Source organism: Bombina bombina, chromosome 1 (genome assembly GCF_027579735.1).
Source record: "Bombina bombina isolate aBomBom1 chromosome 1, aBomBom1.pri, whole genome shotgun sequence".
In the NCBI taxonomy this organism is placed as follows: Eukaryota; Metazoa; Chordata; class Amphibia; order Anura; family Bombinatoridae; genus Bombina; species Bombina bombina.
This window is the reverse complement of record NC_069499.1, coordinates 1,468,255,457-1,468,271,981: the sequence shown is the minus strand read 5'-3', so window position 1 is coordinate 1,468,271,981 and position 16,525 is coordinate 1,468,255,457. Positions and strand designations below refer to the sequence as shown.

The following is a 16,525-nucleotide window of genomic DNA, read 5'->3' as shown; positions in this document are numbered from 1 at the left end:
TGCAACTTCCTGTTGGGAAGGGAATATATCCCACAAGTAATGGATGATCCGTGGACTGGATACACTACAAGAGAAATAAATTTATCAGGTAAGCATAAATTATGTTTCTTTTTTGTTTTTTTTTAAAAATGTATAGTTTTGCTTATTTTTAAATAACATTGCTCTGATTTTGAGACTCCTAACCAAGCCCCAAGGTTTTATGAGAATACCGTCAGCTACCTACTCCAGCTTGCTCCTGTTTCTGTAAAGGGTCATATGCAAAAGAAGGGGGGGGGGGAGTATCTTATTTCCAACTTGCAGTGGGGCTTTCCAACTACCTTTTCAACAGAGCTAAACTGAGAGCTTCTAAGTAAGTTTTTAAACAGTTTTATAGTGTATTTCTTCTACTAGATACGACGAGTCCACGGATTCATCCTTACTTGTGGGATATTATCCTCCTGCTAACAGGAAGTGGCAAAGAGCACCACAGCAGAGCTGTATATATATAGCTCCTCCCTTCTCTCCACCCCCAGTCATTCTCTTTGCTTATACTAAGTAATATGAAGAGGTAAAGTGAAAGAGGTTATAAAATTATAGTTTTTATTTTCTTCAAGCAAGACTTTATTTTAAATGGTACCGGTGAGTGCTATTTTTTCCCAGGCAGCAGATGGATGAAGATTTCTGCCTGGAGACTGATGATCTTAGCAGTTGTCACTAAGATCCAGAGTAGTTCCCACAGAATGGCTGAGGAGTACTTGAGAACCTTCAGTGTGAGGAATGTTTTTCATGCTACAAGCATTGAGGTATGTTCAGTCATTTTCTTTCATGTAATTGGCAAGAGTCCATGAGCTAGTGACATATGGGATATACAATCCTACCAGGAGGGGCAAAGTTTCCCAAACCTCAAAATGCCTACAAATACACTCCTCACCACACCCACAATTCAGTTTTACAAACATTTTTCTCCTATGGAGGTGGTGAAGTAAGTTTGTGCTAAGATTTCTACGTTGATATGCGCTTCTCAGCATTGTTGAAGCCCGATTCCTCTCAGAGTACAGTGAATGTCAGAGGGACGTGAAGGGAGTATCACTTATTTGAATACGATGATTTCCCTAACGGGGGTCTATTTCATAGGTTCTCTGTTATCGGTCATAGAGATTCATCTCTTACCTCCCTTTTCAGATCGACGATATACTCTCAATTTACCATTACCTCTACTAATAACTGTTTTAGTACTGGTTTGGCTATCTGCTATATGTGGATGGGTGTCTTTTGGTAAGTATGTTTTTTATTACTTAAGACACCTCAGCTATGGTTTGGCACTTTATGCATTTATATAAAGTTCTAAATATATGTATTGTACTTATATTTGCCATGAGTCAGGTTCATGTATTTCCTTCAGCAGACTGTCAGTTTCATATTTGGGGAATTTAAACACTTTAAGAAATTTATTTCTTACCTGGGGTTTTAGTCTGTTTTTCAATTGACTACTTCTTGCTATTGCGGGTATTAGGCCCGCAGGTGCGTCAAATGCTAAACTTTATTGCGTCATTCTTGGCGTAAAAATTTTTTTGCCGTGGAAAAAGACATTTATGACGCATCTTTGTCATTTCCGGCGTCATACGTGGCGCCGAGACCTTTCACACGGCGGCGTCATTAGTGACATTTCCGGTTATTTTTGGCGCCAAAAAAGTTTACGTTACTTTGTGCGTCAAATTTTTTTCATTATTTCAATACCCCATTGATGTTTGCCTCTTGCTTTTTTCTCTATCAGAGGCCTATGCTTTTGCTTTTTTTTCCCATTCCTGAAACTGTCATATAAGGAAATAGATAATTTTGCTTTATATGTTGTTTTTTCTTTTACATTGAGCAAGATGTCCCAATCTGATCCTGCCTCAGAAGTTTCTGCTGGAACATTGCTGCCTGACATCGGTTCCACCAAAGCTAAGTGCATTTGTTGTAAAAGTGTAGAAATAATTCCACCAAATGTCATTTGTAATAGTTGTCATGATAAACTTTTACATGCAGATAGTGTTTCCATCAGTAATAGTACATTGCCAGTTGCAGTTCCTTCAACTTCTAATGTACATGATATACCTGTAAATTTTAAAGAATTTGTTTCTGATTCTATTTTGAAGGCTTTGTCTGCATTTCCACCTTCTAATAAACGTAAAAGGTCTTTTAAAACTTCTCATTTAGCTGATGAAATTTCAAATGACCAGCAACATAATAATTTATCCTCTTCTGATGAGGATCTATCTGATTCAGAAGATCCTTCCTCAGACATTGACAAATCTACTTATTTATTTAAAATAGAGTATATGCGTTCTTTATTAAAAGAAGTGTTAATTACTTTGGATATTGAGGTAACCAGTCCTATTGACGTTCAGTCTAATAAACGTTTAAATGCTGTTTTTAAACCTCCTGTGGTTTCCCCAGGGGTTTTTCCTATTCCTGAGGCTATTTCTGATATGATTTCTAGGGAATGGAATAAGCCAGGTACTTCTTTTATTCCTTCCTCAAGGTTTAAAAAATTGTATCCTTTACCAGCAAAACCTATAGAGTTTTGTGAAAAAATCCCCAAAGTTGATGGGGCTATTTCTACTCTTGCTAAACGTACCACTATTCCTATGGAAGATAGTACTTCCTTTAAGGATCCTTTAGATAGGAAGCTTGAATCCTATCTAAGGAAGGCCTATTTATATTCAGGTCATCTTCTTAGACCTGCAATTTCTTTGGCTGATGTTGCGGCTGCCTCAACTTTTTGGTTGGAGAATTTAGCGCAACGAGAATTGGATCCTGACATATCTAGCATTACTCGCTTACTGCAACATGCTAATAATTTTATTTGTGATGCCATTTTTGATATCAAAATTGATGTTAGATCCATATCTTTAGCTGTATTAGCTAGAAGAGCTTTGTGGCTTAAATCTTGGAATGCTGATATGACATCTAAAACTAGATTACTATCTCTTTCTTTCCAAGGTAATAATTTTTTTGGTTCTCAGTTGGATTCTATTATTTCAACTATCACTGGAGAAAAAGGAGTTTTTTTGCCTCAGGATAAAAAACCTAAGGGTAAATCTAAGGCTTCTAACCGTTTTCGTTCCTTTCGTTAGAATAAGGAACAAAAACTCAATCCTCCTCCCAAGGAATCTGCTTCCAGTTGGAAGCCTTCCTCTAATTTGAATAAATCCAAGCCATTTAGGAAACCAAAGTCTGCCCCTAAGTCCGCATGAAGGTGCGGCCCTCATTCCAGCTCAGCTTGTAGGGGACAGATTAATGTTTTTCCAAGATTTTTGGATAAAATCTGTCCAAAATCATTGGATTCAGAGCATTGTCTCTCAAGGGTATCGAATAGGATTCAAAGTAAGACCTCCTGTGAGAAAAATTTTTCTCTCACTCATCCCTGTAAATCCAGTAAAAGCTCCGGCTTTTCTGAAGTGTGTTTCAGACCTGGAGTCTTCAGGGGTAATCATGCCAGTTCCTCCTCAGGAACAAGGTTTGTGGTTTTATTCAAACCTATTCATTGTACCAAAGAAAAAAAATTTGTTCAGACCAGTTCTGGATCTGAAAATTTTCAATAGTTATGTAAGAGTCCCAACTTTCAAGATGATGACTATAAGGACTATTCTGCTTTTTGTTCAGCAGGGACATTATATGTCCACAATAGACTTGCAGGATGCATACATTCATATTCCGATTCATCCAGAACACTATCAGTTTCTGAGATTCTCTTTTCTAGACAAGCATTACCAATTTGTTGCTCTTCCATTTGGCCTAGCAACAGCTCCAAGAATCTTTTCAAAGGTTCTGGGTGCCCTACTATCTATAATCAGAGAACAGGGTATTGCGGTGTTTCCTTATTTGGACGATATCTTGGTGCTAGCTCAGTCTTTACATACTGCAGAATCTCACACGAATCAACTAGTGTTGTTTCTTCGGAAACATGGTTGGTGGATCAATTTACCAAAAAGTTTCTTGATTCCTCAGTCAAGGGTCACCTTTTTAGGTTTCCAGATAGATTCAGTGTCCATGACTCTGTCTCTAACGGACAAGAGATGTTTAAAATTGGTCGCAACATGCCGGCACCTTCAGTCTCAGTCATTTCCTTCAGTGGCTATGTGCATGGAAGTTTTAGGTCTCATGACTGCAGCATTGGACGCGATCCCCTTTGCTCGTTTTCACATGAGACCTCTACAGCTTTGCATGCTGAATCAATGGTGCAGGGATTAAACAAAGATATCACAATTAATATCCTTGAATCCCAATGTACGACACTCTCTGACATGGTGGATAGATCACCATCGTTCGGTTCAAGGGGCCTCTTTTGTTCGGCCAACCTGGACTGTGATCTCAACAGATGCGAGTCTTTCAGGTGGGGAGCTGTTTGGGGATCTCTGACAGCACAAGGGGTTTGGAAATCTCAAGAGGCAAGATTACCAATAAATATTTTAGAACTCCGTGCAATTCTCAGGGCTCTTCAGTTTTGTCCTCTGCTAAAGAGAGAACCGTTCATTTGTTTTCAGACCGACAATATCACAACTGTGGCTTATGTCAATCATCAAGGTGGGACTCACAGTCCCAAAGCTATGAAAGAAGTATCTCGGATACTTGCTTGGGCGGAATCCAGCTCCTGTCTAATCTCTGCGGTGCATATCCCAGGTGTAGACAATTGGGAGGCGGATTATCTCAGCCGTCAGATTTTCCATCCAGATGTGTTTTCTCAGATTGTTCAGATGTGGGGTCTTCCAGAGATAGATCTCATGGCCTCTCATCTAAACAAGAAACTTCCCAGATACCTGTCCAGGTCCAGGGATGTTCAGGCGGAAGCAGTGGATGCACTGACACTTCCTTGGTGTTATCATCCTGCTTACATCTTCCCGCCTCTAGTTTTCCTTCCAAGAGTGATCTCCAAAATCATCATGGAACAGTCTTTTGTGTTGCTGGTGGCTCCAGCATGGCCACTAAGGTTTTGGTATGCGGATCTGGTGCGGATGTCCAGTTGTCCGCCTTGGCCACTTCCGTTACGGCCGGACCTACTATCTCAAGGTCCGTTTTTCCATCAGGATCTCCGCTCTGTTTTATTTCACAGAAAGATTGCTATACTTCCTGATATTCACTGTTTTGTACAGGCTTTAGTTCGTATTAAGCCTGTCATTAAATCAATTTCTCCTCCTTGGAGTCTTAATTTGGTTCTGAAGGCGTTACAGGCTCCTCCATTTGAGCCTATGCATTTTTTGGACATTAAACTACTTTCCTGGAAAGTGTTGTTTCTTTTGGCTATCTCTTCTGCTAGAAGAGTTTCTGAGCTATCTGCTCTTTCTTGCAAGTCTCCTTTTCTGAATTTTCATCAGGATAAGGCAGTTTTGCAGACATCTTTTCAATTTTTACCTAAGGTTGTGAATTGTAACAACATTAGTAGAGAAATTGTTGTCCCTTACTTATGTCCTAATCCTTAGAATTATTTGGAGAGATCCTTACGTTCTTTGGATGTGGTAAGAGCTTTGAAATATTATGTGGAAGCTACTAAAGATTTCAGGAAGACTTCTAGTCTATTTGTTTTATTTTCTGGTCCTAGGAAAGGTCAGAAGGCTTCTGCTAGTTCCTTGGCTTCTTGGTTGAAACTTTTGATTCATCAAGCTTATTTGGAGTCGGGTCAGGCCCCGTCTCATAGAATTACAGCTCATTCTACTAGATCAGTTTCCACTTCGTGGGCTTTCAAGAATGAAGCTTCAGTTGATCAGATTTGCAAACTTGGTCCTCTTTGCATAAATTTACTAAATTCTACCATTTTGATGTATTTGCTTCTTCGGAAGCAGTTTTTGGTAGAAAAGTTCTTCAGGCAGCTGTTTCAGTTTGATTCTTCTGCTTTTGATTTAAGTTTTTTCTTTCAAAGATGAAATAAACTTATTTTTGTTTTGGGTTGTGGATTATTTTTTTCAGCGGAATATGGCTGTTTTTATTTTATTCCCTCCCTCTCTAGTGACTATTGAGTGGAAGACTCCACATCTTGGGTATTGATATCCCATATGTCACTAGCTCATGGACTCTTGCCAATTACATGAAAGAAAACATAATTTATGTAAGAACTTACCTGATAAATTCATTTCTTTCATATTGGCAAGAGTCCATGAGGCCCACCCTTTTTATGGTGGTTATGATTTTTTGTATAAAGCACAATTATTTCCAAATTTCCTTTGTTGATGCTTTCTACTCCTTTCTTTATCACCCCACTGCTTGGCTATTCGTTAAACTGAATTGTGGGTGTGGTGAGGGGTGTATTTGTAGGCATTTTAAGTTTTGGGAAACTTTGCCCCTCCTGGTAGGATTGTATATCCCATATGTCACTAGCTCATGGACTCTTGCCAATATGAAAGAAATTAATTTATCAGGTAAGTTCTTACATAAATTATGATTTTTTCTGAAGAGACTGTGTTATTTCAGAACTGGCTGACAGTATTCCCATAAGGGAAGGTGTAAGCAGTAATCCTACATGTGATAGAAGGGTATTACTGGGACCTGTATGTTATGGGCTGAAAAATGGTTGACACTGATAACATAATGTTTTTTGTGACAAAACGATTTTATGTTTGGAGGGCAATTTAACGTTTTTTGGTGTGCAAACGTTTTTGACTTTTGATGGCACTGGAGGGTTCACATGGCTTTCAATAATAGTTGGGTATATGGGAAACCACATGGCTAGGTTCTAGACCGCTTTACAGAGGTTTTTACTTGGCAGTGAGACATCGATGTAGATGGGCGGGGCCTAATTTCGCGCCTCAGTTGCGCAGTTTAATTTCCATGCAAGCAGCAAGCTCCAGCTCCGGTGGGCCTAAACTGAAAGATTTGGCCTAAACTAAGTGATAGAGTGAATTAACAGACCCCTGACGGCAGGTAGGCGCCACAGCAGAGCTGTGGCGAGGTGCAGGGGGTTGATTGTTTAATTTCATAACGTTTTTTTTCCATTAAGGGTTAAGCATACCTTGCTTGTGGTGCAATCTTCGCTGGCAAGATAAGACACAGATTTACTAAAATTGTGATGATTATAACATTTTAGAGCAGTTTTGGAAAAATAGTACGCTTTTTTACTCTTAAAGGCGCAGTACCGTTTTTCAGATTGTTGTTTTTTTCAAAGAAAATTCAAGTCTGTTTGTGGTCATTACTAGCCTGTTTCAACATGTCTGACATTGAGGAAAGTCACTGTTCTATGTGTTTAGGCCATTGTGGAACCCCCACTTAAAATGTGTCCCTCATGTACTGAAAGGGCCTTACATTGCAAATAACATATTTTAGGTGATAAAAGTATGTCTCAGGATGATTCTCAGTCAGAAGAGAATCAGGTTATGCCATCCAATTCTCCCCAAGTGTCACAACCTTGAACGCCCGCTCAAGAGACGCCTAGTACTTCCAGCGCGTCTAATTCTTTCACCCTGCAAGATATGGCTGCAGTTATGTCTACTACTAAGTGTGTGGTAACCCAAGCGCTATAGAAACGGCCTAAAGCTCACTACCGAATAAGTCCCCTTGCGGACTACAAATGGATAACAGTAAAACAGATATGGAGTGAGCGCTAAAGCAAGCTTAATAGGCTAAAAAGATGATGAATGTAAGGAGGAGATGGTCACTAATAATTCAATGAGCTAAAACGATATATTACTGATCTCAATAGTAAAAGATGTACAATTTATTAAAATGCATATAGACAAAAACAGGTATTAAACATAGATAGAGTTAAAAAAACCTAGCATGGATCCATGTAATAGCTAAAATAAGGTATACCAATAATTTAAATAATGATAAAACCAATGATAAAACCAATCAGATATGAAGTCTGTGAGATCCTCTATAAACTAAGTAGGAGATCCCTTGCTTAGTGTTAATGTAGGTGCAAATATATGTTAACACAGTTAAAACGATAGAAATGGTATCCAGGTTCCAAGCAGTGATTGAAAAAAGGAAATTTACAATTAGTGAAAAAACACAATTACACTGGGTACAAAGTAACAATGTCCAAATTCTAGAGCATCCAATAAATATAAAAAAATCCAAAAAGCATAAGTGAAGAAAAGTGCAAATTCAAACAGTGGCCAAAGGTGATCCAACTGTGATAAATCAGCAAAACATAAAATCCAATATGTGAAAAAATATTAGTTGTGTACAGTGTAATCCAAAAATAAGTACAAAATCGATCCAAAAATACAAGTTGTGATCCAAAAATGACATGTAGTGATTCAAAAAAATAAAGTCCAAGATAATTGAGAACTCAAAGTTTATGTGGAAAAAACCTCTGTATCAAATATGTTGTGGATAACAGCAAGAAATCAATAAAAACAAAAGTAGGTACAAAAATACAAACATAAAAACCTGTGAAAAACAAAAACAAACAATGGTGCAATAAAGTTTTTTACACTTATGTCTGTGTCAACGAGTTTCGGCATATCTTAAGGCCTTTCTCAAGACTATACTGATGTGTATCTATTGGGAGCTTATATGGGGTACCAAGTGATGTGATTGGTGGTGGGTTTGGCGCCAGGAATGGATGTGAAAAAATCATCAAAAAACACTGGATAATACTAAAGGAGGACGATGTATTTGGTGACAAATTGACAACACATCTGCCATTCATCTATAGGAGGGCTAACAACCTAAAAACCTTACTAGCCCCAAGTATTCCAAGAAACGACATCAAACATAACAGATTATAAAGGAAATAAGATCAAATGATTTTTTCCTTGCCCTAGTTGCAAGGTCTTGCAAAAATGGTTTAAAAATAAACCAATTCACATCCCACCACAAGGGAGAGCAACACAAAATCCGGGACCTCATAAGGTGCATTGACAAGGGAATAATATATGTCATATTATGCACCTGTGGCTTACAATATGTTGGACAAACAACAAGAGCCCTCAGAGACAGAATCAGGGAGCATATTTTATGCATAGAAAAGAACAACACAGAGACCCCATTATACAAACACTTTGCAACGAAACATGGAGGCAACATAAAAGATCTCAAATATTTTGGAATTGAGAAGATCAAAAATAGCTGGAGGGGAGGCAACCATGAGAAAAAATTATTATATCATGAGTCCAAATGGATTTTTACTTTGGATTGTCTGTTCCCTAAAGGGTTGAATCATAAAGAAGACTTATCCCATCTATTGTCTCTTAGAAAAGATTAGACAGATCTAGCCTTATTATTCTAAATCTATTTTTATTCTGACCGCATGTGTTATCACACTAGCTCTCATTTTTAATTATATATCTGAAGAAATAGGTTGGTCTACATACTCCCCCAATTTTTCAGTTTCCATATCCAAATAGGCACTGACGATGATATGCCACTGTATAGTCCATATAAGGTCAAGACGATGTGTATATTAGATCTAAGTACCAAATATGGGGCCAAAATCCCCCATATGACCCTCCAAACATCTAGGACATCTAGATATACAGTTTTAAAATTTAAAAAATGTCCAATTGCTGGATCACACAAATGTTTTGAGAACCAAATGATCCAGATTCCCTGCTTAGTAGGGACACATCCCTACCCCCCCCCCCCCCCCCCCAAGAGTACTTTTTAGGAGGTTTTTATGAATACAGACTATTTTATGTAACACTCTGAGTTTTTACTATTATGAACTCTTTTAACCAGTTTCTGTTGTCCCATTTGTACCACAAGACGATTACTTTACCTTTCTTTTGGTCTGACATATATATGGTTACTCCCTTTTCCCACATGAATGGTTTCTCCCTTACCAACATCAACACTTTGACTAATACAAATAGATCTTTGAGATACCTTTGAACCCACAGATATATATATATGTCCCATTCATTGTTTGAGCTAATATATAGGTCTTTAGAGTTCAGACCTATATATTAATGATTCTAATAACGATTTTAGAAGATTATTCAAATACATTGCTCTTACTTTTATTTTTATCTTTATTTTTATTATTATATGTATTTTTATTCAAATACATGTATTTTTTACCAATATATTACTTTATCATTTCATTTGATACATTGGATATGATTAGCTCAACATTGTATATAACTGACAATTTTAGGCTTTTTACAACTGATAACTTGCTCCTATATAACATTATTATTGAAGATATGCCCAAAACTATTACAAGTATAAGTGACATGGGATTTATCATACCAATACTAAACAACCTAAACCGGAAGTGGGGAGTAAAATCGCCAAAACCGGAAGTGACCCTAGCGAAACCGGAAGTGACATACCGGAAGTGGCCTTAATGAAAACGAAAGTGATACATGAAACCGGAAGTACCGGTACTCACTGACGGTTTTTGTTAATATAATTTGGATTTAAATCGATTATAGAAATGAAAAAATTGGTGGCAACTCTTAAACACATTGGCTTATGTCTACTACCCTTACAGAGGTATTATCTAAACTGCCAGGTTTACAGGGTAAGCGCAGCAGGTCAAGTATTAGAGTAAATGCTGAGCCCTCTGATGCTTTATTGGCCATCTCCGAGGTACCCTCACAGTGTTCTGATTTGGAGGTAGGGGAATTGCTGTCTGAAGGAGAGCTTTCAGACTCAGGGAAGATGTTCCCTCAAACAGACTCAGATGTGACAGCCTTTAAGTTTAAGCTTGAACACCTCCGCTTGTTACTCCGGGAGGTTTTAGCGACTCTGGATGATTGTGACCCTATTGTGATCCCACCGGAGAAATTGTGTAAAATGGATAAATATCTAGAGGTCCCTACTTACACTAATGTTTTTCCAGTCCCTAGAAGAATTTCGGACATTGTTAATAAGGAATGGGATAGACCAGGCATTCCGTTCTCTCCCCCTCCTACTTTTAAGAAAATGTTTCCCATATCTGACACCATTCGGGATTCTTGGCAGACGGTCCCTAAGGTGGAGGGAGCTATTTCTAACCTGGCTAAGCGTACAACTATACCTATTGAGGACAGTTGTGCTTTCAAAGATCCTATGGATAAAAAATTAGAGGGTCTTCTAAAGAAATTGTTTATTCATCAGGGTTTTCTTCTACAACCTATAGCATGCATTGTTCCAGTAACTACTGCAGCAGCTTTTTGGTTTGAGGCTCTAGAGGAGTCTCTTAAGGTTGAGACCCCATTAGATGATATTTTGGATACAATTAAGGCTCTCAAGCTAGCTAATTCTTTTATTACAGATGCCGCTTTTCAAATGGCTAAATTAGCGGCAAAGAATGCAGGCTTTGCCATTTTAGCCCGTAGAGCTTTATGGCTTAAGTCTTGGTCTGCTGATGTGTCATCAAAATCTAAGCTTTTAGCTATTCCTTTTAAAGGTAAGACCCTATTCGGGCCTGAACTAAAGGAGATCATTTCCGACATTACTGGAGGTAAAGGTCATGCCCTTCCTCAGGACCAGACAGTTAAAATGAGGGCCAAACAGAATAATTTTCGTTCCTTTCTAAACTTTAGAGGTGGACCCTCTACTTCCTCCTCCGCCACAAAGCAGGAGGGGAATTTTGCACAATCCAAGTCAGTCTGGAGACCTAACCAGACCTGGAATAAAGGTAAACAGGCAAAGAAGCCCGCTGCTGCTACCAAGACAGCATGAAGGGGTAGCCCCCGATCCGGGACCGGATCTAGTAGGGGGCAGACTTTCTCTTCGCTCAGGCTTGGGCAAGGGATGTTCAGGATCCCTGGGCATTAGAAATCGTGACCCAGGGGTATCGACTAGAATTCAAGGATTTTCTCCCAAGAGGGAGATTTCATCTTTCACGTTTGTCTGTAGACCAGACAAAAAGAGAGGCGTTCTTATGCTGTGTAGAAGACCTATATACCATGGGTGTAATCTGCCCAGTTCCAAAACTAGAATGGGGCAGGGGTTTTACTCAAATCTGTTCGTGGTTCCCAAAAAAGAGGGAACCTTCAGACCGATTTTAGATCTCAAATGCCTAAACAAATTTCTCAGAGTCCCATCGTTCAAGATGGAGACCATACGAACAATTTTACCAATGATCCAGGAGGGTCAATATATGACCACCGTGGATTTGAAGGATGCTTATCTTCACATTCCTATCCACAAAGATCATCACCAGTTTCTCAGGTTCGCCTTCCTGGACAAACACTACCAGTTTGTGGCCCTCCCTTTAGGGTTGGCCACAGCTCCCAGAATCTTCACAAAGGTGCTAGGGTCCCTTCTGGCGGTTCTAAGGCTGCTGGGCATAGCAGTGGCGCCCTATCTGGACGATATTTTGATTCAGGCATCAACTTACCATCTAGCAAAATCTCACACGGACATCGTGTTGACTTTTCTAAAAACTCACAGGTGGAAGGTGAACATACAAAAGAGTTCACTAGTTCCACTGACAAGAGTTCCATTCCTAGGAACTCTGATAGACTCGGTAGACATGAAAAATTAAAAAAAAAGTCAAAGATCTTAACTACTTGCCGAGCACTTCATTCCATTCCTCGGCCATCAGTGGCGCAGTGTATGGAGGTCATTGGGTTAATGGTAGCGGCAATGGACATTGTTCCGTTTGCTCGCTTACATCTCAGACCACTGCAGCTGTGCATGCTCAGACAGTGGAATGGGGATTATGCGGATTTATCTCCTCGGATAAATCTGGATCTGGAGACCAGAGACTCTCTTCTTTGGTGGTTGTCACAGGATCATCTATCCCAGGGAATGTGCTTCCGCAGGCCAGCATGGGTCATAGTGACGACGGATGCCAGCCTCTTGGGCTGGGGTGCAGTCTGGAATTCCCTGAAGGCTCAGAGTGTTTGGACTCAGGAGGAGTCCCTACTACCAATAAATATTCTGGAACTGAGAGCAATATTCAACACGCTTCAAGCGTGGCCTCAGTTGGCTTTGGACAAATTCATAAGATTCCAGTCGGACAATATCACGACTGTAGCATATATCAATCATCAAGGGGGAACAAAGAGTTCTCTAGCGATGATAGAGGTTTCCAAGATAATTCGATGGGCAGAGACGCACTCTTGCCATCTATCCGCAATCTACATCCCAGGAGTGGAGAACTGGGAAGCGGATTTTCTAAGTCGTCAGACTTTTCATCCAGGGGAGTGGGAGCTCCATCCGGAGGTGTTTGCGACATTGATTTGTCAATGGGGCACACCGGAATTGGATCTGATGGCATCCATCGATTGCCAGAATCAAACAGGAGAGGGCTTCGGTAATCTTGTTAGCGCCTGCGTGGCCACGCAGGACCTGGTATGCAGATCTAGTGGAAATGTCATCTCTGCCACCATGGAAACTGCCAGTGAGATAGGACCTTCTCATTCAAGGTCCGTTCCAACATCCAAATCTATTTTCTCTGCAGCTGACTGCCTGGAGATTGAACGCTTGATTTTATCTAAGCGGGGATTCTCTGAGTCGGTTATTGATACCTTGATTCAGGCTCGGAAGCCTGTCACTAGGAAAATTTACCATAAGATATGGCGTAAATATCTTTATTGGTGCGAATCCAAGGGCTACTCATGGAGTAGGGTTAGGATTCCTAGGATTTTGTCCTTTCTCCAAGAAGGATTGGAGAAGGGATTATCGGCTAGTTCCTTAAAGGGACAAATTTCTGCTTTGTCAATTTTACTACACAAGCGTCTGGTGGATGTCCCAGACGTTCAGTCTTTTTGTCACGCTTTAGTCAGAATCAAGCCTGTGTTTAAACCTGTTGCTCCGCCATGGAGTTTGAATTTAGTGCTAAATGTTCTCCAAGGGGTTCCGTTTGAACCTATGTTTTCCATAGATATTAAGCTTTTATCTTGGAAAGTTTTGTTTTTAGTTGCTATCTCTTCTGCTCAAAGAGTTTCTGAGCTTTCTGCATTACATTGCGACTCGCCTTATCTTATATTCCATTCTGATAAGGTGGTTTTGCGTACTAAACTTGGATTCCTTCCTAAGGTTGTTTCAAATAAGAATATTAATCAGGAAATTGTTGTTCTTTCTCTATGTCCTAATCCTTCTTCTAAGAAGGAGCGTCTGTTACATAATCTGGATGTGGTTCGTGCCTTGAAGTTTTACTTACAAGCGACCAAGGATTTCCGTCAAACATCTTCTCTATTTGTTGTTTATTCTGGAAAGCCTAGGGGTCAAAAAGCTACGGCTACCTCTTTCTTTTTGGCTGAAAAGCATCATCCGTTTGGCATACGAGACTGCTGGACAGCAGCCTCCTGCAAAGATTACAGCTCATTCTACTAGAGCGGTGGCTTCCACATGGGCTTTTAAAAATGATGCTTCTGTTGAACAGATTTGTAAGGCTGCGACTTGGTCCTCCCTTCATACCTTTTCCAAATTTTACAAATTTGATACTTTTGCTTCTTCTGAGGCTGTTTTTGGGAGAAAAGTTCTTCAAGCAGTGGTGCCTTCTGTTTAGGTATCTGTCTTGTCCCTCCCGTTCATCCGTGTCCTGTAGCTTTGGTATTGTATCCCACAAGTAAGGATGAATCCGTGGACTCGTATCTAATAGAAGAAAAGGAAATTTATGCTTACCTGATAAATTGATTTCTTCTACGATACGACAAGTCCACGGCCCACCCTGTCATATTAGACAGATTATATTTTGTTTTTCAAAACTTCAGTCACCTCTGCACCTTTTAGCTTTTCTTTTCTCTTCCTATACCTTCGGTCGAATGACTGGGGGTGGAGAGAAGGGAGGAGCTATATATATACAGCTCTGCTGTGGTGCTCTTTGCCATTTCCTGTTAGCAGGAGGATAATATCCCACAAGGATGAATCCATGGACTCGTCGTATCGTAGAAGAAATCAATTTATCAGGTAAGCATAAATTTCCTTTTTTATATCAGTATCTGTGCATCGTATTCTTTATAGTAGTGTCTATTACATGCAGTTATATGAAAATTAGTGTATACTGTCCCTTTAAAGAAGAAAAGTGCTCTGAGCCTTGTCAGCAACAAAGCTGTAGCATAATACTTAAGTGATATAATTGATACCAAATGTTTTCTGCCAAAGCTTTTGTAAAGAATTAGTAAATATAGGTAAACAAAGACTGGCAGTCAATTTGTGTAAACTATTGCTTTACACAAAGGGTTGTTTATTGATGGAATAAACGTCCAATACAGGTATTAGGAAAAAATACTGTATGGGTGATTACGAATAAATAGAGTTTACATAAGTCTATCCTGAGAATTGATTTTTACTTAAAATAGAAATATGGGCAGACATGATGGGTCCTCTAGTTTTTGTTTGCTGCTGAAATCTATGTTTCTATGTTACTTTGTTTAAAAAAAATATAAAAAAATAGCAGTCATAAAAGAAAATTTGTTATAGGGTAAATAACTCTTATGACGCTATATAATAAAAGCAGTTAAAAATTAAATGGTTACTGTGTCATATATTAACTTTTAACCTCTGCTTCCACTTCTTAGATTTTACGTCAATTTGAAGCACTTACCCAGAATTCTGTAGGTCAAGGAGCTCTACGACCCAAGACAGTGCAGTACAGTGTTGAGCCCCCCCCTCTAGATCTACTAAGTGATGTCCTTCCACCCCCTGAGGAAGGGAGAATGCTGACACCTGTGAGTTTGCCCTCTTCACCTACATTGGTAACAAACACCCAAAGTCTTACTGACTGTTGTTCAAGTGTTAATAAAGCTGCAAGCAATGGGAATAAAAGTTGGGACACTGCAAAATTGGACTCGGAAAGAGAGATTGAGGTTGCAGACTGCGCAGAGTCATCAGATCAAAGAAGTCATGGTGTTGTATCATTGTTTGATGGCATGGAGCTGTTGCCTTTGGTCCGAAGCAGTGACCGAGGGGACGGTATTGAGGGTCCAACCATAGAGCAGCCCAGAACACACACTGAAAATTCAGATCCTGCGTTACCAAAGCCAGGCCTAACTTCTGTCTTCTCCTTTCTAAACTCTACATGAACTTTACTTGTTATATGACGGGAGTAAGTATAAGTACATTGGATTCCGTTTAAAAGGACAAGAAAAATATATTTTTATATTATATATTTTTTTTCTCTGTAAGTCATGAGCCTACTTTGTAACTCATCAAGTGGTAAAATTATTGGTTTTACATGCTTTAAACTAATTTAATTTATATGTTATTTTTAATCCAATCTACTTGGAGTCTAGACCACCTCATGTCCCCTAAAAGATCTGCTTTAGGCAGAAGTGGTACACATAAATTCTTCCTGAATTAAATTGATCTGGTAGGGTCATAAAGCCATCTCTATAGAAAAAGCTGTATTAATGAAAGGTGAATCGGGTTCCACAAATGTAAGGAGATGCAGAAAAATTTAAATTTTTACTATTTTTTATTCTACTAGATGCACTCATTGTTTGTAAGAGGGCTTAGCAAATAATTGAACATGAAAATCTGCCATTAAAGTGTCAGTAAACTTTAAAAATAATGTTATATAATTCTGCACATAGTGCAGAATTATATAACATTATATTAGCCAAACATTTATAAAACATAATATACCCTATTAATTTTTTTTTAAAAAACGCTGTTTTACAGACCCGCTCTCTGTACTCTGCTGTGCGGGTCTGTTATATTTACTCAGCGCATCGGGCCAGCTGTA

At 39.2% G+C, this 16,525-nt stretch overlaps 1 protein-coding gene across 2 annotated transcripts in view; it reads left to right on the top strand.

Annotated features, from left to right (window-relative positions):
• TEPSIN (TEPSIN adaptor related protein complex 4 accessory protein) overlaps positions 1-16,025 on the top strand; it is a 44,674-nt gene extending 28,649 nt beyond the window's left edge. For both annotated transcript variants that reach the window (XM_053696298.1, XM_053696299.1), the window contains exon 13: positions 15,360-16,025. In XM_053696298.1, coding sequence (XP_053552273.1) covers positions 15,360-15,863 — 504 coding nt within the window. In that variant the 3' untranslated portion in view covers positions 15,864-16,025. The remainder of the gene's footprint in view (positions 1-15,359) is intronic.
• The last annotated feature ends 500 nt before the right edge of the window (positions 16,026-16,525 follow it).